This window comes from Lissotriton vulgaris, chromosome 2_1, assembly GCF_964263255.1.
Source record: "Lissotriton vulgaris chromosome 2_1, aLisVul1.2, whole genome shotgun sequence".
NCBI lineage: Eukaryota > Metazoa > Chordata > Amphibia > Caudata > Salamandridae > Lissotriton > Lissotriton vulgaris.
The window spans coordinates 1,448,189,314-1,448,212,377 of NC_141687.1; the positions used below are offsets into that span (position 1 = coordinate 1,448,189,314).

The 23,064-nt window shown below is 46.4% G+C and overlaps 1 protein-coding gene across 1 annotated transcript in view; it reads right to left on the reverse strand.

The window, feature by feature from the left end:
* The window catches only part of RAB3GAP1 (RAB3 GTPase activating protein catalytic subunit 1), a 465,696-nt gene that overhangs the window by 333,811 nt on the left and 108,821 nt on the right, over nucleotides 1-23,064 (reverse strand). Inside the window, exon 8 of the mRNA XM_086954315.1 lies at nucleotides 18,935-19,034. Within this exon, the coding sequence (XP_086810441.1) occupies nucleotides 18,935-19,034 (100 nt within the window). The remainder of the gene's footprint in view (nucleotides 1-18,934; nucleotides 19,035-23,064) is intronic.

The following is a 23,064-nucleotide window of genomic DNA, read 5'->3' on the forward strand; positions in this document are numbered from 1 at the left end:
GATGGGCTATCAGATGTAACATCTTTAGAAAATTGTGACACTTTAGATGGACAGAAGTAAGTCTCCACTGAAAGATACAATTTGGCTGACTGAGTAGCCAAGAGAACACCCACACAATGGAAGGAATGGACTGATGATGAGCTTATGTGACTTATTCTTAGGACCAGGAGCAGTAGAATTGAAACCCTCAGGTGGAAAAAGGTGGGTCAATGGGATAAGAATTCAGAGAATGGATGAGAGAGCAGACAAAATAAAGAGGTATCAGAAATGGGGAAAGAAATACCTAGGAATGGAGAATTTAACATGCGAGTTAAAAGGGTTGAAAGGAGAAAGATGGAGAGATGAGAGCAGTAAGGGATTCAAAAGTGATGGGAAAAATGGAGGCATGAGGAGGAGAAGTGGAAAAAAAGGAGAGAGAGAATGTGAGGGATTGGAGTGAAAGGGAAACAAGGATGATCTATGGAGCAAAAGTGAAAAATAGAGAGAATGTGAGGAGAGCGGGAGAAAGACTTATAAGGACGGAAATGGATGGTGGAAGAAAAAGACAAAGAATCCGGGGTATTAAGGATGAGTCCTAATGGTAGGGTAGAAGGACAGAAGGAGGAAAGACAAAAGGGGCTTGCAGAGAGAGGAAAGAAAGTAAAGAAAGAAAGGAGAAAAGTAGGCCTGGCATCAAAAGAAGAAAGAGATAAAGAGACAGGAGATGAAAGGAAGAGGAAAGAGCTGAGGAATGACAAACATCAAGAATACACAATATTACACAAGTGCATCTTTGATGCCCTGATTTCAACTGGCTGTTCCCACCACATCAGGGCATAGATACACATAAGACTTCTTTACAAATGTTGAAGGCACTTCTAGCTTTAGATAAAATTGTCACTAATATTGAAACTTTATATCCCCTTGTTAAAGCAATTAAAAATAAATGCTGTCCAAAAAGATGAGGGTAAAACAGTCCATTTTTATTACAATTGCACCCAATAAAGCATAATCTGACTGGTATGTGACTTTGAAAAAGCCTCGGAACGGTTGACTGGCTCGACCTGGAGGAGGTTTTAAAGACAATGGGCCTGGGTCAGCAATTTGGACACTTCGTCCAAGTCCTCTATTCTAATACCAAAGCCAGAGTGCTCACCAATGGAGCCCTGTCAGGGGAGTTTCCCATTCAAAGAGGCACGAGACAGGGCTGCCCCCTCTCACCTCTCCAATTACCGCTGGCAATGGAGCCCTTGGCATGCCTAATTCGATCGGATGACTTGATCCGGGGCTGGGTTTGCGGGAACCACCACATATACAAAATTGCCCTATACGAGGATGATATCCTGCTTTTCCTGGTGGGCCAAGCCAATTCTAGCCCAATATGTCTCCAGGCATTCCATACCTTTGAGAGCGTCTCAGAACTCCGACTTAACCCGGCAAAATCGACCCTAGTATTTCTTCATCCCTGTAGGGAATGCTTCGACTGGCAAACTCCATCCCCATCAAGCATCAATCCTTCAAATATTTGGGGATATGGATCGCTCTGCTGCCCCATTTAGAATGGGCATTAAATATTACCCCGCTGGTTAAAAAAAACAAAGAGGATCTCAAGCGCTGGCAAACTCTGCCACTCAACCCACTGGGGAGATTGGTTCTGTTTAAAATGATGATCCATCTGCGATTCCTTTATGTTATCCAGAACACAATCTTCCACTTCCTTTCGGCGGGGGGGGGGGTGGCACAGGACCACGCATCGCCCCAGCCCGGTGCCGGATCCCACCCTTGATGGGCATGACTTATCTTCACCTATACTACTTATCTACCCGACTTTTAGGTCTCCACGACTGGTTCACCAGAGGCTGGTTTGACCCGGCCTATAGAACAGAGCTCAAGGACTTGGAGTTACCTCAGATCCAGGGATTTATATATGGAAGCCCAGTACCCACAGCAATACAGTTGATCACCAGGGCAGTCCTGATAGCCTGGCGTACGGTCCTAATACACACACGTTGGGACAAAAAACTAAGCCAGCAGACACCTCTCTGGCAGGGCAGGTAGCTGTGAGAGGTGACGGCACTCACAGGGTTCAACGGATAGGACGATATTGGCATATCCCTGCTAGGTGATGTCTGGGTGGACGACCACATTCGGAAGTACCAAGACCTGCAGGGGTACTACACTCTTCATACCTCACAACTTTATAGGTACCTACAGCTACATCATGCTCTGAACGCGCATATCCCAGCGGGCACAACATTCCCCGAATTTAGCCCACTAGAGGCTCAGGCCATGATGGGAAACTTGGGGAAGGGAAGGGTGTCCTGGATATATCGTACCTTGATTAATATTAGCCTGACAACGCTCGCCCCACTCAGGGCGCGGCGGGAGGGATGGCTGGGCCCTTTGGAGGAAGAGGACTGGCGCGACGCCCTTATGGCTCCCAAAACCATCACAACCTCAGCCAGACTCCGCCTAACCCAACTATAATACTTACACACTGCTTATCTCACCCCAGAGCGCATTTACAGTGCGGGTATTCGCCCCTCTCAGAGTTCCATGCGCTGTGACCACGAACCGGGAGATTTTTACTACATGGCCTGGACTTGTGTTATCACTGGGCTGCAATTGATTCCGAGCTCACACACATCCTGGGCTGGCAAGTTCCCCACGAACCCCTACGGCTTATTCTAGGAGTAATAGACGGCCTAGATGGATCCCGATCTGACAAGGTGTTCCTAGAGACAGCCATTGCGATATTGCCGCAACATGGGCATAGCCCAAGCCTCCAAGTATTTCTAGAGGGTGCCCGGGAGTGGACTGGTGTGCCACACAATAAAAAACCCTATTTGAGAACCGGGGATGCCCTACTAAATACAAAAGGGTTTGGGGAAAATGGGAGAATCAGTTAGATTGATTAGAATTGACACTCGCCTAAATCGACAATTGTAATCTCTATGTGCTGTGGTTGTAGGCCGATGCGCTTAACTGTACCTCAACAATGCAAATGTACTCTGAAATGTCATGGAATACTGATCAAATGTGTTCTGCTGCGATTTGTTTGTTCAAAAATCAAAAACATTGTTTATCAAAAAAAATCTGAATGGTACGAATGATGGATGTCATTTCTTCCCTTTGGCATGGCACTGGTAACAGTGAGCTATTTTATTTAAGACTTACCAAACACGCTAGGTATAGACAATGTTTTTGTGTCTGGCAACATAGCCAGTTATTGATTTTTCACACTGGGCAGTCAGCATGATTTGCTCCATACTCCCTTCTTCGACCGTCACAGAGTCTTTGCAAAGCTTCCTGTTCAGTTTGGAGTGTTGGCTTCTCTATAGTGCTCCTGAGTCAGTTTGTCATCTGCCCTTCAATGAGATTTTCAAAAGATAGTTGAGCGTCAGCTACCTAGGTGCCCTAGTCTCTTCCGCAGGTGTGGCCCCTGCTGCAAAGAGAACAGGATTGGAGCAGTGAAGAGTTTAACTGTTACTGACTGTACTTTAAATGGGCAGGAAAGGCCATGCACTGAGAGGCTGTACTTTGGAATTTGAAAGTGAGTATACCCGCATTTCTCCGCAGGGGTTTGATACTAGGAGAGTACCAAGTTTTCTCTTTAGTGAACAGATATTCTTGGGTAGTGACTACCTGCACCTTTATCTTTTCATTTTAAGCACTTGCTACTTAAGGGACTATGTCTCCTCACACCTTTTGTCTTAATCCCCGATTGCAGTGCACAGACAGGGATTTCTGAAAACCAATGAGCTCTGGCATGAAATCCTTGAGTACCAAGGGGAGTTTGGGGAGAGCAGGTAAAGTTTGAAACAGCTAAGCCTCACCTCTAGGGATTCTAAGTATGGACAGATCAGGTTAGGGAGAGAAGCTGAACAGCCACTGACTAAATTATGCCAGTGACCGTTGTAATCTACAACATAATTTGAGGTCATGGGATGCTCCTAGTCTCACAAATGGCCTGACCCCAGCACTACCCTATGGCAGCTGACAACCAATATGCAACACAGCTACAACAAATAGCTGTAGACTAAATACCCACTTTCTTATTTCAAATATGTAATCTCGCCTTTTGGGGCATACCTCCATTTACTGCCTGCAAGGTGGCACAAGCATGTCACTAAGCAGCTCCACAGTGGAAAGGCACAGTGGTGCTGAGGGTATGAGGCAACATGTTGCACAATTTTCCCCTTCAGTTGGCACTGAGCACACAATGGAACGCATGTGCTGTCGGGCAGGGCACGCTCACTTAACAGATACTTAACCAAGCCCCATTAGAACCAGATTGCGTTCTTATCGTTAATCATTTTTGCTCCACTTTGCAAATTTCAGTGAGGCAGGGTATGACTAGCTAGCAAAACAAAAAAGAAAAATGAAATAAAGAAACTAACTGGTTTGTAAAATTGGTATTGAAGTGTGACTGTCCTGATCAATTAACAAGGGGCCCATTGGAAGGTGGCTCTGGGCCAGAGCCCACTTTACCCATGCCTTAAAACATCTATTTCTAGGCACCAGAAAGTTGATATCTTGTCCTTATACTATAAAACAAAGAAAAGAAACTACTAAAGCCACCCAGTGGGAGATAAACTAAGATCCGGAATGAACTCACAATGTATCAGGATGGAAGCACCACAGACCGAGACTAGTTTGATGCTACAGTACAGCAGCTGCTCAACACAATGGTGCATCTAAATCTCTCAAGCAAGGATGGTCTGGTCCAAAGAGGATCTTAACTCCATGCGCGCTAGCGGAATTCCGCTCCTGCGCTGAGTTTTTCTAAATCGCATGTTACGTGACGAGCTGGGCTCGTCATCAGCGTGCGAGCGGGCTACACCATGACGAGCCCAGCTCGTCATCAGCGTCGAAGGGGTTAAGCTCACCAGTGTCCCTCCTATGTCTGTGGCTACTGCATTCAGCTGAAACCGATTGGGTGAAAGTGGAGTTAAGACTGTCTTGCAACCACTTACTTTTGTGTTTCCCGGGGGATATTCTCACCACTTAATTAGGGCTGGTGAGACTGGCCTCGTGTAGGAGTGTGCCCTGCTAAGCCACCTTAGAGAGGGTGTGTATGCAGTGGTCATGACTCCATATTTGCCTCCTTTTAATTCTCTGTAATGAGAAAATTTAACATTCTGATCACTGCACCCTTACACTGCCTGTACACAAGGTGGTCCTGGAGGGACCTCCTATAGGTCTTTGGTTACACTGCACAGTTTTAACCTGGATGACTATTCCCCAAACAAGAGACTTAGAGGTTTTAGGGGTCTGAAGTTGCAAACAAGATTTGCAAGGGTTAAATATGTAGTCTTGTTCCAGGAGAAAAACAGCAAAAAGATAAAGAAAATACATAATGGATTGGAACTTACAGGACGCTTTATAGACCCCGATTCTGAACCACAGTGTTACTTGGAAATTAATAAAGTAGGCGAGCAACGTGGCTGAATAACCACCAAGTGCAGAATTGGAAAGAGGCAGGATGCAAGAGTATAATGGCATTTTTATATTAACCCAAGATGATTTTCATCAATCAGAAATAGTTCTCATTATAGAAAAAGTAGGTACTGTTGATCTAGGTTGTTGCATTTTTTAATTCATTTTCAAGCTAATGATATATTTGAAAAGAGGCTCCCTTTTTTCTCCAGTATATAATTGCTATTAGAAAGATCACACGCCAAGATAGTACAAAAACAGCTTTAACCGCTTCCGTGAGGCAGGAATTCCAACCCTGTGCTGGACATTCCAAACGCGGGCGTGGTCGTGACGGAACCATTTCGTCATCAGCACAGCCCAACCGTGACTCATGACGGAATGGTTCCGTCACGAGCATGGAAGGGATTAAGTATACAATACATCCACGGATGAGTGGCAAATGTATGACCATTCACCAGGGTAAAGACATACAAACCCATTGAATGCAGACAAAGAATGACAAATTATTCAGTAGAAAGAGACCATGTAATTAAAGGTGTGGATAGAAAAGGTAGGAGAGGCTAGTGTTAAAGTAGGGATAGTGTTGTATGCAATGTTAAAGCACTGTGAGAAGTTGGCCTGATATATGATGTTTTTAATTCTGGAACCACCTTGTATCAGTCCAAACAATAACTTATGGTGTCTGGTTGTAAGTCAACCTTATTAGACAAGCTATCCTAGTGGTAGCATGGACTAAGCAGCCTTAAAGGCTAAACTCAAGAGGTCGTGTTAAGCGAGCTGTTTTACCAATCACAATCCTGTAATATCAAATGAAAGGACACCACACAAGTATATATTATAAAAATATATGTGTTTATTACTAAAATAATCCCCAGTACTCTTTATGAGCAAAGGGGCACAAGCGTTTAAACAAAAGCACAGTATAACATATGAAAGTTGCACAATATTGAATGAGGGCGGGTGGCCACTCAAACCATATATTAAGAAAGTGGTATAAGAGATACCAATCGAACAGTGGTTAGGCCTAGGGCCTAGGGAATCGCTGGGAGCAGTTGGGACTAGCAATGCTGAAGTCGGAAAAATCCCGCGGGATTCGGGTGCAGCGCTTAAAGCACACGCATGCACCAATGCAAAGTCAATGGTGCGTAAAAGTTATAAAGTTACTGTTGAAGGAGACTTCCGCTTAACCTAGAAGGACGAAATTCAAGACACATACACTAGAGGTGTGTACCAGTGTGGGAACACCGGCGTTGTTGAGTTACCTCACCCACAGGAAGCGGGTGCATAGGGTCGAAGTTGAGTCGGGTTTCGTCATGCAGGTTGTTGGTGCTTGAAGCTGAAGATGCTGCAGGCGATGTGAAGGAGAAGTGTCCGTTGTGATTCAAGGGTGGATCAGAGTTGTAGAGTACCTGAAAGCAGAGGGGACAGAGTCTGGGTCACTCAGCAGTGACCAGGGTGGAACCAGGACGGAACCAGGCAATGTCGGGCGCAATCAGGTGGTTGTCGAGGAGCTTCTCTCCTCTGCCACGTGGGCTCTAGGGCATCTGCGACGTCCAGGAGCGGGTCACGAGCTGTCCCACGAAGGCTCTCACCGTCGGCGCTGTCGGCTTCAAGATCGGAGCAAACGACACAGCAAGAGCAATCCACGCAGGACTGGAAGATTGCTTCTCCCTCGGACCAGGAGGGTCAGAGCGGGTGCTCCTTTTCAGAGGAGCGGGTGCAAGTCTGGAGCAACCAGAATCACAAGTCATATTTCAAGTTTCGTCGGCACAGGGGCCACAAGCCAGCTGGCAAGTGACCGGGCCAACGCGTTGAGCCAAAAGAAGCACGAGGGCCCCACGCAGCACTCGTTGAGTGTAGAGGGGTGAGCTTCAGAGCAAAAGTGGCTCAGGGCTGGGCCTTCTCAAACCCCGGTGTACAGCTTCGAGGGTCACTCGTGGGCTGCACGGTCAGAGTCTCGTGGTCTTTGCAAGATGGCGTGCCCCACGCTTCCGGTCGCCTCCAGGGGTCTCAGCTCTGCAGGGACTGTGGATCGGGCTGGTAGAAGGCAGGCAAGCTTGATCTCGTCGATCTCTGTCGCTCGAGTTCCAGCGGGAACTGCAACAAAGCAGACGTCGAGGTGCTGGATGGTGCCTGTTTGCACAGGGTTGTCACTCCTTGACCACAAGGGAGATTCTTCAGTCTTCTACGTCGAGTAGGATGTCGAAGGGTCCAGAGTTTCATTTCAAATGTTTCATCAGGATAATCCGAGTGCGTTGGCACTGCTCCCATTCTTATACCAATCTAGGGGGCTGGATTACCTGCTAGGTCCCTTCCTATGGGTGGGACCCAGGAAGGGGGTGGATACACCCCTTTACCTTTGATCCTGGACGTGCTGGCACTGGTGCTGGTGTGCCCCAGAACCAGTTTGGCCGGATTATGCAAGGGGAAGCCTTGTGCTCCCAAGGCAGTGTCTGGTTTCTTTCAAACCTCCCTGCTACAATCCACTATCTCCTGTCTAGGGTGGTGTGACACCTCCCTGTGACAGGAAATCCTTTGTCCAGGCCTCCTTGGCTGACTTTCGGTCAGCTGCAGGAGGTCAGACCTGTGTCTGTGGCAGAAGCATCCATTTTGTGGATCTGAGGCTCTTTTAAAAATCAACCGCGTTTTAGCAAAGTAACATGTCGTCTCCCTCTAGAGGGGTGGAATGCTACCCCCGTCGCCAGGACTGGCGAGGGGGTAGTATTCCAAATCGTATGACACCTTACACGACATGTTTTGATAAAGCCAAACCAAAGTTAACATATAACCGCGAGGATTATAATGCACTTAATAGTATATGGTATGGCATTATCCCGGAACAGCTTAGGGAATTTGTCCCGACAGCTGCAGACAGGCTTAGCTCATGCTAGAGCACCATCTCACATAAAACCAAGCACTCTGCCTCCAGGATTGTTAAAGCCTACCATAGGAGTGGCTTATAAGTTTATATGTGTCCAGATAGGTTTAGATATGGGCATACTATATCTAAGCAAGAGGTGATTACACCACCTTGCCCCAGCTGAGTGATCAGCCAGTTGTGTCAATTTTGGATAGCCAGCCAGGGGTGGCAAAAGATATGCTGCAGCCCCTGGTAGGCCTTGGATGCACCTATGCCCTGGGCACCTATAGTGCTCTGTACAGGGGCTGATAAGGTGACCCAAGCCAATTTAGTTATGCACCTAGGGTACATGGAATCCATTTTACAGAGAGAGCAGATAGTTGGCCTGGTTCCCTGCTAATCAGGGCCCCAGGCTAAGTCGAAAACCAGCTAAACACAAGGCAAAAAAATCTGGGGTAACCATAGTCAGGTAGCCACCTTCTTACACAACCCCCCCCCCCCCCCCCCCCCCACGAAAGGAGATAAGGCTATCCTTGTCCAGGTAAGCCTATATTGCCTGAGTGGCCATATAAGGAAGTACCTGCACTAGCATGGGTACCCCCTGTCTAAGGGTCCACTAAGCAGTCCCTCACCCTTGGGGTATTAGAGTGTCTCCACCATAGGGAATCACTACCTTGGATGTGTTTATGCAAGGAAAAAGGCTGGTTTTGATATGGAGTATTGAAGTGAGGCTCCACTAATTTAGGGCTCAGCTTCCTCCAATTATCTTCCACCATGTGTGCCTTTCTTTCTTCAACTGAGTTGCACTGAGCTCTCAGGGTCAACCTCTGGCTACCTAAAGCTGGAGGCTGGGTCCCTTGTTTTGGTTTACTGGAGGGACAGTTCAGGTTTGGGCCCTTTGGGTCCCAGGTTTGGCTGTGCCCAACAGAATCCATCTGTGGGAGGTCCCTAACTACTTTTAAGGGGGCTCCCTCAGGAGTTTTTAAAGTTTTCACCTTACTAGGGCTACTAGTTTTGGTGCCCCTAATCTGTTGATGGGGGTGCTTTATTTGACAGGGGGGCCTATGGGTCTCATTGTCCTTCTTGTCCTCTGCAGCCCTGTGCTGACTAAGGCAAGGTAGAGAGGGGCAGGTTACCTGCTCCAGACTGGGTCACACCTGAGAAGGGTCCACTGCCATCAGAGGCTCTATCAGGCCAGGCCTAACAACCTCAGGGGCAGTTCCTTCATCAGGGGTAAGATCAGTTCCCTGAGGAGGCTGATCCTGTCCTAATGTCTGGTGAGGGGGAGATTTCTCTTCCTCCTCCATGCTCTCAGTTTGGGTGGAGTGATCCATCATTTCAGGCTTCACAACACACATATCTGTTTGAGTTTGGGCTGTGGCCATCACAGCCCCACCAACATTTTCAGGAGGAGACTCAGTTTGGGTATCTGCTGTTATCATAACAGCTTTGCTATTCTGTTTAGGAAGAGCTTCTGCTAAAGATGGGGCTGAGTCTTGCACAGCCCTACCAACCTTTTCAGGAAGAACATCTTGGATTGGGGCTGAAGCCATGACAGCCCCAGTAACCTTTCCAGTGGCATTTACCATTTTAGAATGGATTTCCTGTTCAACCTCAGCCCAGGCTGAGATTTCCAAATCATTTCCTAGTAGGCAGTCTACAGGCAGGTTTGGTGACACTGCCACTCTCTTTGGGCCAGTGACACCTCCCCAGCTGAGACTTACTACTGCCATGGGATGATTGGTTTGTATTCCATCAATGTTTGTCACCTGGTATGTGGCACCAGGTAAACGTTGCTTAGAGGGGACTATACAGTCAGCCACCATGGTGATGCTAGCCCCTGTGTCTCTAAAGGCTTCAACTTTCAAACCATTGATGATGGGTTCTTGTCTATATTTGCTCAAGGTATTTGGGCAATCAGAGAAGGTGGCAAACCCCATGCCAGTCTCATAAACAAGATCATTTGGGGATGGGGACCTGGATAGGCCAGGGTCCACCTGTGCTCCAAAAGTAAACCCACCCAGATTCCTGGGTGTGCTCCCACTTCCTGGGGGATTACTGCTGACAGTAACAGGAGGTGTTGGAGCTGGCTTTGGAGGTATATTTTCTTTATTGCAGTTCTTTGGACAACAGCTGTCTGATTTCTAATGGCCAGTCTGTTTACAGACATGACAGTATGGCTTTCTCAGGGTAGATGAAGTGTCTTGGGACCCACCCCCATCCTTGGAGTTTTGGGGCCCTGGGGAAGTCTTTTCTTTACTTTTATCCCCACCCTTATCTTGAGGCTTGGTAGGCTCCTTCTTCTGGTTATTGTACTGATTCTTAGGCCTAATCCTGGTTCTGACCCATTTATCTGCCCTCCTTCCCAATTCTTGGGAAGAGGTCAAATCTGAGTCCACCAGGTGCTGGTGTAAGAGCTGGTTCTGACAATTACTTAGGATCTGCTCCCTCATAATCAAATTATACATTCCTGTGAAGTCATGTACTTTGCTGCCATGTAGCCAACCCTCCAGAGCCTTAGTAGCACAATCTACAAAATACATCCAGTCCTGTGTCTGTGTCTTCTGGGTATCTCTGAACCTTAACCTGTACTGTTCAGTGGTTAAGCCAAACCCATCTATTAGAGCACTCTTCAGGACTTTGTAGTTTTTAGCATCCTCATGTCTGACAGTGAGGAGCTTATCCCTCCCTTTCTCAGAAAAGGAGTACCATAAGATTGCTGCCCACTGTTCGTCAGGAACCTGCTGTACCATGCAGGCTCTCTCAAGAGCAGTTATCCACTTGTGGATGTCATCCCCTTCTGTGTAGGGGGGCACAATCTTTGTCAGGTTTCTAGTATTATAGGACCTGTCTTTCTCTCTAGGAATATTGTTGCTGCCACCAGAAGCATCTAAGCCACACATTTTCTGTTCCCTTGCTAAAGCAAGTTTAGCTTGGGCAAGGGCTAACTCTTCCCTCTCTATCTGAAGTTCTACAGCTCTCATCCTGGCCTTATGCTCTCTTCTCTGGGGGGGAAGTCATTCCCCTTTGAGAGTTTCTTGAGACACTAGAAATGTGAGAATCCACTGAGGGAGATCTCACCCTTCTATTGCCTGGAACAGTTCTATTTTGTACTCTGGGGAGGTAGTGGCCCTCTCCATTTCCAAGTAGGCCAAAGTTGGTTTGGCTAAGCCTCCCCACATGTACCTGGATATCCCCTTGATCTGAATCTTCATCATTATGTGGTTCAGGGTCCACCTCATTCTCTGGGGTGCTATTCTCATTCTCTTGGGTTTCACTCTATCTCCTGATCTTAAGGGAGCTATGCTAGCTTGCTCAAGGTCATTCTTCTCCAGGATGGCTATCAGGATAGGAATGGTAGGGTTGTGACCCTTTTTCAGCCCCCTTACAGTACACAAGGTACTCAGGTCTCTGTGGCTGAGGGTGTCATATCTGGAAGTTGCCTTGGTCTGGTCAACTGTCACAGGCTGAGAGCCAGAGGCTACACCTGTGTCAGACATGACAGCTAGTGAGGTGCAAGTGGTGCACTTACCTACACTAAGTGTTTTCCTACTGTACCTTGCTAGTGAGTTGTAGGCAGGGTGTGCTAATCCCTTTAAATCGACAACTACTAAGTTCAGTAGAACTTAAATATGCTAAGCTTTTGTTTTATATGTACCTAAGGTACTTGATGTGATCTTTCAATTTGATAAAAAGATTGCAATGGTAAAAACAACAGCAAGCTCAAATCTGCACCGCTGCACACCAATGTGAGAAGTTGGCCTGATATATGATGTTTCCAATTCTGGAACCACCTTGTATCAGTCCAAACAATCCCTTATGGTGTCTGGTTGTAAGTCAATCTTATTAGACAAGCTATCCTAGTGGTAGCATGGACTAAGCAGCCTTAAAGGCTAAACTCAAGAGGTTGTGTTAAGCGAGCTGTTTTACCAATCACAATCCTGTAATATCAAATGAAAGGACACCACACAAGTATATATTATAAAACATATATGTGTTTATTACTAAAATAATCCCCAGTACTCTTTATGAGCAAAGGGGCACAAGCGTTTAAACAAAAGCACAGTATAACATATGAAAGTTGCACAATTATGGATGAGGGCGGGTGGCCACTCAAACCATATATTAAGAAAGTGGTATAAGAGATACCAATCGAACAGTGGTTAGGCCTAGGGCCTAGGGCATCGCTGGGAGCAGTCGGGACTAGCAATGCTGAAGTCGGGAAAAGCCCGCGGGATTCGGGTGCAGCGCTTAAAGCACACGCATGCACCAATGCAAAGTCAATGGTGCGTAAAAGTTATAAAGTTACTGTTTAAGGAGACTTCCGCTTAACCTAGAAGGACGAAATTCAAGACACATACACTAGAGGTGTGTACCAGTGTGGGAAAACCGGCGTTGTTGAGTTACCTCACCCATAGGAAGCGGGTGCATAGGGTCGAAGTTGAGTCGGGTTTCGTCACGCAGGTTGTTGGTGCTTAAAGCTGAAGATGCTGCACGCCATGTGAAGGAGAAGTGTCCGATGTGATCCAAGGGTGGATCAGAGTTGTAGAGTACCTGAAAGCAGAGGGGACAGAGTCTGGGTCACTCAGCAGTGACCAGGGTGGAACCAGGACGGAACCAGGCAATGTCGGGCGCAATCAGGTGGTTGTCGAGGAGCTTCTCTCCGCTGCCACGTGGGCTCTAGGGCATCTGCGACTTCCAGGAGTGGGTCACGAGCTGTCCCACGAAGGCTCTCACCGTCGGCGCTGTCGGCTTCAAGATCGGAGCAAACAACACTTGGCAAGAGCAATCCACGCAGGACTGGAAGATTGCTTCTCCCTTGGACCAGGAGGGTCAGAGCGGGTGCTCCTTTTCAGAGTAGCGGGTGCAAGTCTGGAGCAACCAGAATCACAAGTCGTATTTCAAGTTTCGTCGGCACAGGGGCCACAAGCCAGCTGGCAAGTGACCGCGCCAACGCGTTGAGCCAAAAGAAGCAGAAGGGCCCCACGCAGCACTCGTTGAGTGTAGAGGGGTGAGCTTTGGTGCAAAAGTGGCTCAGGGCTGGGGCTTCTCAAACCCGGTGTACAGCTTCGAGGGTCACTCGTGGGCTGCACGGTCAGCGTCTCGTGGTCTTTTCAAGATGGCGTGCCCCACGCTTCCGGGCGCCTCCACGGGTCTCAGCTCTGCAGGGACTGTGGATCGGGCTGGTAGAAGGCAGGCAAGCTTGATCTCTGTCACTCGAGTTCCGGCGGGAACTGCAACAAAGCAGACGTTGAGGTGCTGGATGGTGCCTGTTTGCACAGGGTGGTCACTCCTTGACCACAAGGGAGATTCTTCAGTCTTCTACGTCGAGTAGGATGTCGAAGGGTCCAGAGTTTCGTTTCAAATGTTTCATCAGGATAATCTGAGTGCGTTGGCACTGCTCCCATTCTTATACCAATCTAGGGGGCTGGATTACCTGCTAGGTCCCCTCCTATGGGTGGGCCCCAGGAAGGGGGTGGATACACCCCTTTCCCTTTGATCCAGGCCTCGCTGGGACTGGGGCTGGTGTGCCCCAGAACCGGTTTGGCCGGATTATGCAAGGGGAAGCCTTGTGCTCCCCAGGCAGTGTCTGGTTTCTTTCAAACCTCCCTGCTACAATCCACTATCTCCTGTCTGGGGTGGTGTGACACCTCCCTGTGACAGGAAATCCTTTGTCCATGCCTCCTTGGCTGAGTTTCGGTCAGCTGCAGGAGGTCAGACTTGTGTCTGTGGCAGAAGCATCCATTTTGTGGATCTGAGGCTCTTTTAAAAATCAACCGCGTTTTAGCAAAGTAACATGTTGTCTCCCTCTAGAGGGGTGGAATGCTACCCCCGTCGCCAGGACTGGCGAGGGGGTAGTATTCCAAATCGTATGACACCTTACATGACATGTTTTGATAAAGCCAAACCAAAGTTAACATATAACCGCGAGGATTATAATGCACTTAATAGTATATGGTATGGCATTATCCCGGAACAGCTTAGGGAATTGGTCCCGACAGCTGCACACAGGCTCAGCTCATGCTAGAGCACCATCTCACATAAAACCAAGCACTTTCCCTCCAAGATTGTTAAGGCCTGCCATAGGAGTGGCTTATAGGTTTATATGTGTCCAGATAGGTTTAGATATAGGCATACTATATCTAAGCAAGGGGTGATTACACCACCTTGCCCCAGCTGAGTGATCAGCCAGTTGTGTCAATTTTGGATAACCAGCCAGGGGTGGCAAAAGATATGCTGCAGCCCCTGGTAGGCCTTGGATGCACCTATGCCCTGGGCACCTATAGTGCTCTGTACAGGAGCTGATAACGTGACCCAAGCCAATTTAGTTATGCACCTAGGGTACATGGAATCCATTTTACAGAGAGAGCAGATAGCCTGGGGCCCTTATTAGCAGGGAACCAGGCCAACTAAGTCGAAAACCAGCTAAACACAAGGCAAAAAAATCTGGGGTAACCATAATCAGGTAGCCACCTTCCTACAAGCACCCTTTCTTCTACATTGCCTTCTGAAAAAAAACATTAAAGTACACAGTATTGCTGCTTTTTTTTCTAGGTTTGTGTCAAGATGCCCATGTTCATATTGATTGGTTTAAAGAGGCTCCCTAGTCATGTCTTGCTATCTGTCCTAATATTAGAGCACACACTTTATGATGCAGACAGCTTTCTTTTGTGGAGTATCATTCATGGATTAATAATTTTATAAAGAAACATACATTTAACCCACAGTCTTGTATTTGCCTTCCTTTTCTCCCGATAAGAGATATCAGTTCTCTAGTGACATAGCTGTAAAGCAGTATAGTGCTGGTGATGTCAAATCCCTGATGTGGGACAACCAATCAGTGGGGAGGTGAGGAGACACTGAAAGGCACATACAATAAAATAAATAGATCATGAAAGCTGCAGGACAGGATATTGCCAAATCGAATGCATTACATAATTACATTAAATCATATGTGACAAAAAACAAACAATAAGCAGGAACACAAAACTGATATGACAAGGAGTCAAGAGGACTTTGATAAAGCTGGAATGCCAGGGTCTGACGTAGAGTGGGAGAGCATTCCGGGAAAGAGGATAGAGAGAATGCTAGGTATAGGAGACAAAAGAAAGAGGCATGACAGGAGGGTGTGCAGGTGAAAGAGCAGTAAGAAATGTAAGAGAACTGGAGGGTGGGTCAGACAACAGAGGGATTTTAATGGAACGTTCAGTACTGTATTTATGTTGTGGTAGAGTAGCAGCAGCCTGTGGACGATCAATGGCCAGGTAAAATGTGAGTAAGGAGAGGTGTGCAAAAATGAATTACTGTTGCCATTTATCAGTTGTTAAATAACTCTTGCAAATAGAAGTATGCCGTAGGAAGCTGACTAGGTATATACTGTACCAGAGTTAGGTATAGTGTGCAGAGTCCAGTGATACCCAGAAGGTAGGATGAGGTAAAAGCAGATACCTTACTCTCTATTTGTGGTAGTATGGGTGAACAGTAGGGCTGTATCAGAGGATGTGTTAAGCATTTACTGAACACACTAAGGCAAGAAATGATGTCACACTCTCAAAGACTGAACTCAGACAAATTTGTTTGTATAAAAGTATTATTTAGTTATATTTTATTTTCTTTGAACAAAGCCAGGCCTAGTACAGGTACGTATAATTACACTTTGCAAGAATAATGCAGGTAAATGCAGTTGAATGCAATTGGATTGGTTACAGGCAAGTCATTTGTTTGTAAAGTAGTTTAAATTACTTTTCAGATTACGTTTACTACTCAGTGTGAAATGCCTAGACATCACACTGGGACATTTCCTAGAGAAAATGTAAGTAAATCAGTTTTTGTATATTTGCAGTTTCTTAGAGTTTCATACAAACCAACTCCACACTTCGAACAATTTTCACAAGAAAGCAGTCAATGCAATCCTATGGGAGGAAATTAAGTTATAGGTTTCAAGATAAGTACTTCGGTTTGGGAGTTGTTTTTCTGGGGTTAGAAAAAGGGTTCCCCAGTGTCAAGGATGCACTCTCAAAGATCCCTCAACGGCACTAAGGTTGCCGAGTGCAGAGTGCTGAGGCCCAATGTTATCCAATGGGGGATAGGAGGCCTCGGGTTGGTGGCTGCTCACGAGCAGGCCACAAGGCTGTGGGAACAAAGCCCCTAGACTTAGGCTCAGGGCAAAGGGGGATCCGGTTTAGCACACAAGGTGCACCCACAGCTGTGCATGGCAGCCGGGTGCAGGGTGCTGTTTTGGCGTTGGGTGCCCTGTATTCAATAGGGATTCTCCGTTTGCAACAAACACTGCAGGCTCAGGGACGAAGATCTTGTGGAGGTGGCCACCGGTTGGAGAAGTACGTTGGGATACCTTGGGATGCTGGGACATAGTCTGCTGGGCCACCCAAGGATGTGAGACGTCGGGTGCCAGGGTGTCTTTCGGCGTCTGATTTTTCTTACCTGCTACGGTCGTCACGGTTGGGGGATACTCCAGAAAGGGGCTGCAGGCATCGGTTGGAGACTTGAGGAAGGAATCTGGCGCTCACTGGAGACAAAGTTTGGTCTGGGAAGGCAAGGCAGGTCCTCTGGGTTCTTGGGGGCTCCTGGCTGCAGGACACACCAGGATATTGCTGTAGTCTGTCGAGGTCAGAACAGGCCGTTAGGGCTGGGGCCAAGTCAGTTGGTGTCCTCCTCCTCTTCTTCAGCACGGCTCTTCGGTCCTTCTTCTTCTGGTCTGCGGAGGCAAGGTTTGGGATTGCCCCTAAATACTACATTTAGGGGCATCACAGGTAGGTACACCCCCTAGTATCCCACCATCCAGTGGGAGGGGAGCATAAGCCTGGTTGCTGGGTTCTCCCATCTGCAAGATGGTGGGGACTGAGTTGTGCTTCACCTCACCTCCCCCACCAGAGGGGTGGGGTTGGCAAAGGTGGCGTGTGTAGCTCCTACAACTCTATATAGGATCTGTGAGTTTGGACAACATAAACTGTGGGAATGGTGTCAAGACTGATTCCAGACACCCCCAGCGGTTATCTTCGCCTGTATGCCAGCTAGCTCACAGTGGCACTGTAAACTCCTCTTACCAAGGAGAGAATAGTTCCTGGCAACTATCGAACAGGACAACTCTGTCCCATCAGGGATCGTGGAAACAGTACAGTACTTTTCACTCAGTCACTCGCGCTCACTTTGTCTCAGAGAGATACACAGAACAAACAGTAGAGATGTGTTCAATAAGCATTTATTGAACCAGCGTCATTGTAGTGTAAAATAGGTGTGCTGTAACAACCATAAGACAGAAACAGATATAAACGATATTAAGCACCAATACAGTAAATGGATGGTAGATTTCAACCATAGTGCTAAAACAATCACTATATGCAAGCATATAAATACATGACCGTAATAGTGCGTACTCCTACTATGCAACCCTAACTAGATGTACCTCTGTGTATCTTGCATGTATGTAGGTGCAGATCCAAGAATCCCCCTAGGCTGAAGCCAACCCCATTACCTGAAGTGAGAGACTGAGGGACCCCGTCTTGGTCTTGAGATGTACACCCCGCGAGGGATATCAGACCACTGCGAGCTGGAGTGTCTGCGTGCAGGAACCTAGCATCTCGCGTCAGTCTGTCAGCATGAAAGTCTTTCTCCTCTTCGTGCCCCGGCAAAGATATGGTGTATATATATACCTAAAAGGTACCCTCAGGGGATTTTACCTTGCTGTGTCATGTTGACCGAGGATGACGGAAGGGATGACCCTAGTTATGATGAAGAAGATGGCAATCCTGCTGTGATTCTGAAAATCCTCATGCATAATCAATGAGGCTAGTTTTCGGGTAAAAGCCACACAACATTTATGCAGTGCTTAGCTAGGTAAAAGGTCAATACCAAAACCTGTTATGTAGTTAAATGGTACTGTAAATGTAGGTGAAGGGTTAGGGGACTACTCCAGCCTATAATGGGGTACCCTATGAAACATAACTGTGGGCACACCTCTCCCCCTAATTTGGCTTTCCGGCCGATTCTCCCGCCCGAAGTGGGGGTCAGAACCGGTGGGGGCCAGTTGCTGGGAGCAGCAAATGGCTATGGTAGCTTACAAAGGCGGCAAGCCTTTGAATCTTCCCCTTCGTGGACACTGCCCATCTTGGGGGAAGAGGCTTGGCACCTCGTCCCAGGATGTGCTTTGTTTCAGGACCTACCCAGGGGTCCAGAAACAGGTCTGGTGGTGGCAGCTGTCGAGTAGCCACTCAGCCAGGACACTAGACTTAGGTCGTCTTTCAGGGGGCAACCCTAAGATGCACTCCGAGTGCATTTTTCATTAAATCACACACTGGCATCAGGGTGGGTTTAATGGGCTGAGAAGTTTGATACCAAACTTCCCAGTTTTCTGGACAAACTCCCAAACCATATACTCTTTATGGCATTACTGCACTTACGATGTCTAAGAATTGACTTAGTCACTGTCTAAGAATTGACTTAGACACCGTATGGGTACAGGGCTCATGCACCTGTACCCTCACCACTTGTATAGTGCACCCAGCTAGAGGGGTGTCTTACCTGAGCCATGTCGACTCTTCACTTAGTTCTGCACGAAAACACTCTCTCTCTCTCCTTTTCTACATATGCTTTTCGGAGGATAATAGTAAGCACAAAATGCCATAGTTAGACTCCTACCTGGTGGTTGCTGGGGCCAGAAATACCCTTGCCAGTCTTGAAGGACATAAGTAAAGCGAATTGCTATGTTAACCGGAGGTAGTGGAGTTAATGGGCAGCCCTAAAAACACATAGGAATAAAAAGTTAATAGAGCACAGAAATACAAAGAAACAGTAAGCTAGCATATGTCTTCAAACTATGATTAATGAAATAAGGCATCTGTTAAAAGCACAGATGAGAAACACAAATTGAAATCAGGCCAAGCTTGCATGCAGCTTCTTTGCAAACACCAATTGATCATCTTCAACAAAACAACCAATAGGAAAGTAAAAAAAAAAAAAAAGAGCAGACTTCATTTAAAGGAACTACCTTGAATATTATGATAAACTATAAAAGAAAGTTAAAGTAGGTCATTCTTTTCAAAGGATATGTGTCTTACTCAGTGAGGATGTTGTGAATGCATTATTACAATATCTCAGTAAGTAGAACTTTACCAGGGTGCTAAAAAGCTGTCAGTTATTTAAGCCAAACTGAAATGGATAACAAAATACGTAATTGCCAGTGCATATTTAATTTTAGACTTAGTATAGATTATAGGTAGCCTGATGGAGCCATCAACTTTTATTTTTATGTGTGCAATGATTAAAATACCCTTGCATTTTGATTCTTAAAAAAGTAATCATGACAAGTAAGCAGTACTACCTACAGAAGTCAGTATTTTTTATAATCAGCTTCTTAATTAGAAACTGTAAAATGTAGCCCTATAGGAGGACTGCATGTGATCATTACTCCAGCGTAATTAGCAGAGAACACAAATAACACTACTACCAAGACCGGTATGCCCAGGACTGGACTTCTGAAAGCTAATAAGTGGTGGTACAGTCAAAATCCTTTTTTGAGAAGGTCAAATTGCATTGTCAAATGCCACAGTGCTTCCAAAGCTGTGCATCTGTTTCTATTCAAGGGGGGTTGTTTTCCTTGTGTATATTCTCTACTGGACTTAAGACAGGAGACAGATCAAGTAGTCATGCTTCATGCATAAACAGTCTTTGCTGCACAGGAGGGAGCATGAGAGCAAGCAGTACTAGCAGAAGCTTTACAATACCACTGAGGATAGCAGTGTCACCACGAGACCTGGCCCAGAACCTGCTCAAGAAACTATAGATGCCTTATAACACCACACATCGATCAGAAAGGTATGCATGACCAATTGCCCTACTCTAATTGTCATGATAGGTCTTCCTGCCAGAGAAAAAACTCCCAAACATTAACACACTACCCACATTGGATTGGAGTGCCTACCAATGCATTTAATGTTGGCCAGTATCAACATTATTTGGTCAAAATCTTTTGATTATTTTAATTCTTTCTTCAGGACAGCGAAGAGGACTTGAAAGTCCGGAAACACGGTCTTACTAGCTCCGAACGAAAGCAGGCGAGACCTATGTGATCCGGTAGAAAAGTAGTGGTTTTTGATTTAACAAACGCGCCCAGAAAAAGGACAGAAGCTATTTTCAATTTTGAAGAACCGCATGAAATCCAGACAGTCTTCATTGAGTTTGTATGTGTCAATCCAGAAGTCATCATTCCAAATACTTTGCAAGGGAAGCCGAGCAGTCCAGACTACGTTGATTGTAGTAATGAAAAAGCCACAGAAGACTTCATGAAATTAATCTAATGCTACAAGAACTCTTATGAAATAATTAAATCAACTCATATTAAAAGAATGCATGCTGTGTTTCTCCAGCTTGAGTTTGTTCTCTCGACTCTTGCATAGACTAGCCCTCTCCTTCAAATGGTTGACATTGGAATACAGTGAGCAAACATTGCCTCTCCAGACTATTATTTAGATGTTACTAAATCGATAAAAAGGGTTACACCCAACCCAATGTTATTTCCATTTAGAGTAGCAACAGGATTTGCACTTTATTTTTTTTTTATAAACTTTGATGCCCAAAATATTTACATAAACCTCAAGATTTACATAAACTTCAAGACAACCGGCAGACAAACAAGCAGTATTCTGAATAAATGGCAAACACCTCAGGCTGGTACAGAGTACATTTCAGTATTAGAGACCGATAGTCCAACACTGTCTCAACAAGCAAGACAAAGTCTGACAACATAGGCACCTCTTCATTAGTTCCTTAATCATGAGCCTTTCGCAGGGCAGATGTTAATTTATATACTATCAGCATACATTTGAAACGCTATTTGATATTAGCTAATCTATACTAATGGGGGCACCAAGGAAAGAGATGAGGGCCATTGAGGGCAACCAGAATATACAACACAAATGGAAGATTTCATACACTGAATGCAACCTGCTCCAAATTGAGAGAACATTGGACCCATTTGAAAGTTATTCCCGAAATCGCTGCCTAATATTTTAGCCTGACAGAGGATTTCATAATCCACCATGCCATAAGCAGTGGAAATTCAGGAAAATCTGGGCAGACAAGTAGTGTTTACAAGGGTGACAAGATCACATCTCAGGTTAATCAGGGAGAATTCTGTTCCTCTAATCAGCCTGAAGGAAAAGTTACATACCATTGGTACCGCCTTATCCAGGAGAGACATGATCTAGCCGCAGAATCCTTACCTTTGAATTTCCCAGGCAGACTAGATCTAGAAGATTTTTCTTGAAGCAATATCCCTGAGCACTGGTAGGTGACATCAGTCAGTACCACATGAAGTCATTGGCGTTGTCTGCGCAATTGTGACGTCCGCGTCACCTACAAAGGCACCGCCTCGGTGCACTGACGTCAATTACTTTTCACAACTACCCATGCCAGAAGCAGGGAACCATGAAGGGCACGGACCTTGGTGTGTTTCTGAACAACTAGGCCTTGAAAACCTGTACGCAGTGCAGGGATGATGGGTGGGCTAGTAAAAAATCTGCAGCTTGATCAGGTCTCTACCACATAAGGCGATACCGAAGGTAAGTAACTTGTCCATCTGATAGAGACATCAAGCTGCAGATTCCTTACCTTTGAATAGATAACCGAGCAATACCTTCCACAGATAAGGGGTTGCCGACACGTTTAGACCAGGAAAACCTGCAGGACAGAGCGGTCAAAAACGCTGTCCATGCAGATTTGACTGTCCAGGCAGTAGTGCCTGGTAAACGTTTGCAGAGATGCCCACGTTACTGCCTGACAAATGTCAAGGACTTAAAAAGCCACGTTGCAACTCAGTGGTAGCAACCTTAGATCTGGTGGAGTGAGCCCTCAAGTCTTCAGAAGGCTGCTGATTAGCCAGAGCATAGCAGATTTTGATGCAGAGGACAACCCATCTTGAGATAGTCCTCTTCTGCACAGCAAGACCTTTCTTCCTGCCCACGTCTCCCACGAAGAGCTGGTCATGCACCCAAACTCTTTAGTGTGGTCAAGGTAGAACGACCATGATCTTTTTGGGTCCAAGCGGTGGACTAGCACCTGCTCTATAGAGGAGTGCGGAGGATCGTAGAAAGTGGGCAAGGCGACAGATTGCCCCACATGGAACGGTGTTACCAGTTCCAGGAGGAAAGAGGGCCTAGGGCAAAGCACCAATGTGTCAGGAAATACGGTCAGAAAAGGAGGCCTGGATGACAAAGCCTGCAGTTCGCTCACACTCCGGGCAGATGCAATTGCCACTAAAAGGGCTGTTTTGATAATAAGCAGCCAGAGGGGGCAAATGTGCAGAGGTTCAAATGGAGCACACACCAGGAAGGTAAGAATCAAATTAAGGTACCAATGAGGCATAATTAAGGGGGAAGGTGGGAACATATGTAGAAGGCCTTGGAAGAATCTATTTACAATCGGAGATTTAAATAATGAGGGTTGGTCTGGCAGCCTCAGGAAGGCAGACTGGGCTGAAAGGTACCCTTTGAGTGTGCCCAGTGCAATGCCCTGCTGGGCAAGGGTCAAAATGAAAAACAGAACTTGACAGAGGGAAGCAGAAAGAGGATCAATAGACCTTTCTGTACAATATTTAACAAATTTATTCCACCGGTAGCCATACATTGTCTTGGTGGAGGGCCATCTGGCCACCAAAATAACATTGCAAACTTCAGGAGGACCCTCCCCTGCTGTTGCGACAGAAGGCCCTCCCAAAGGGATAGCCTGATCGGAGAATCGATGCTCAATTGGAGGAGCTCGGAATACCAGAC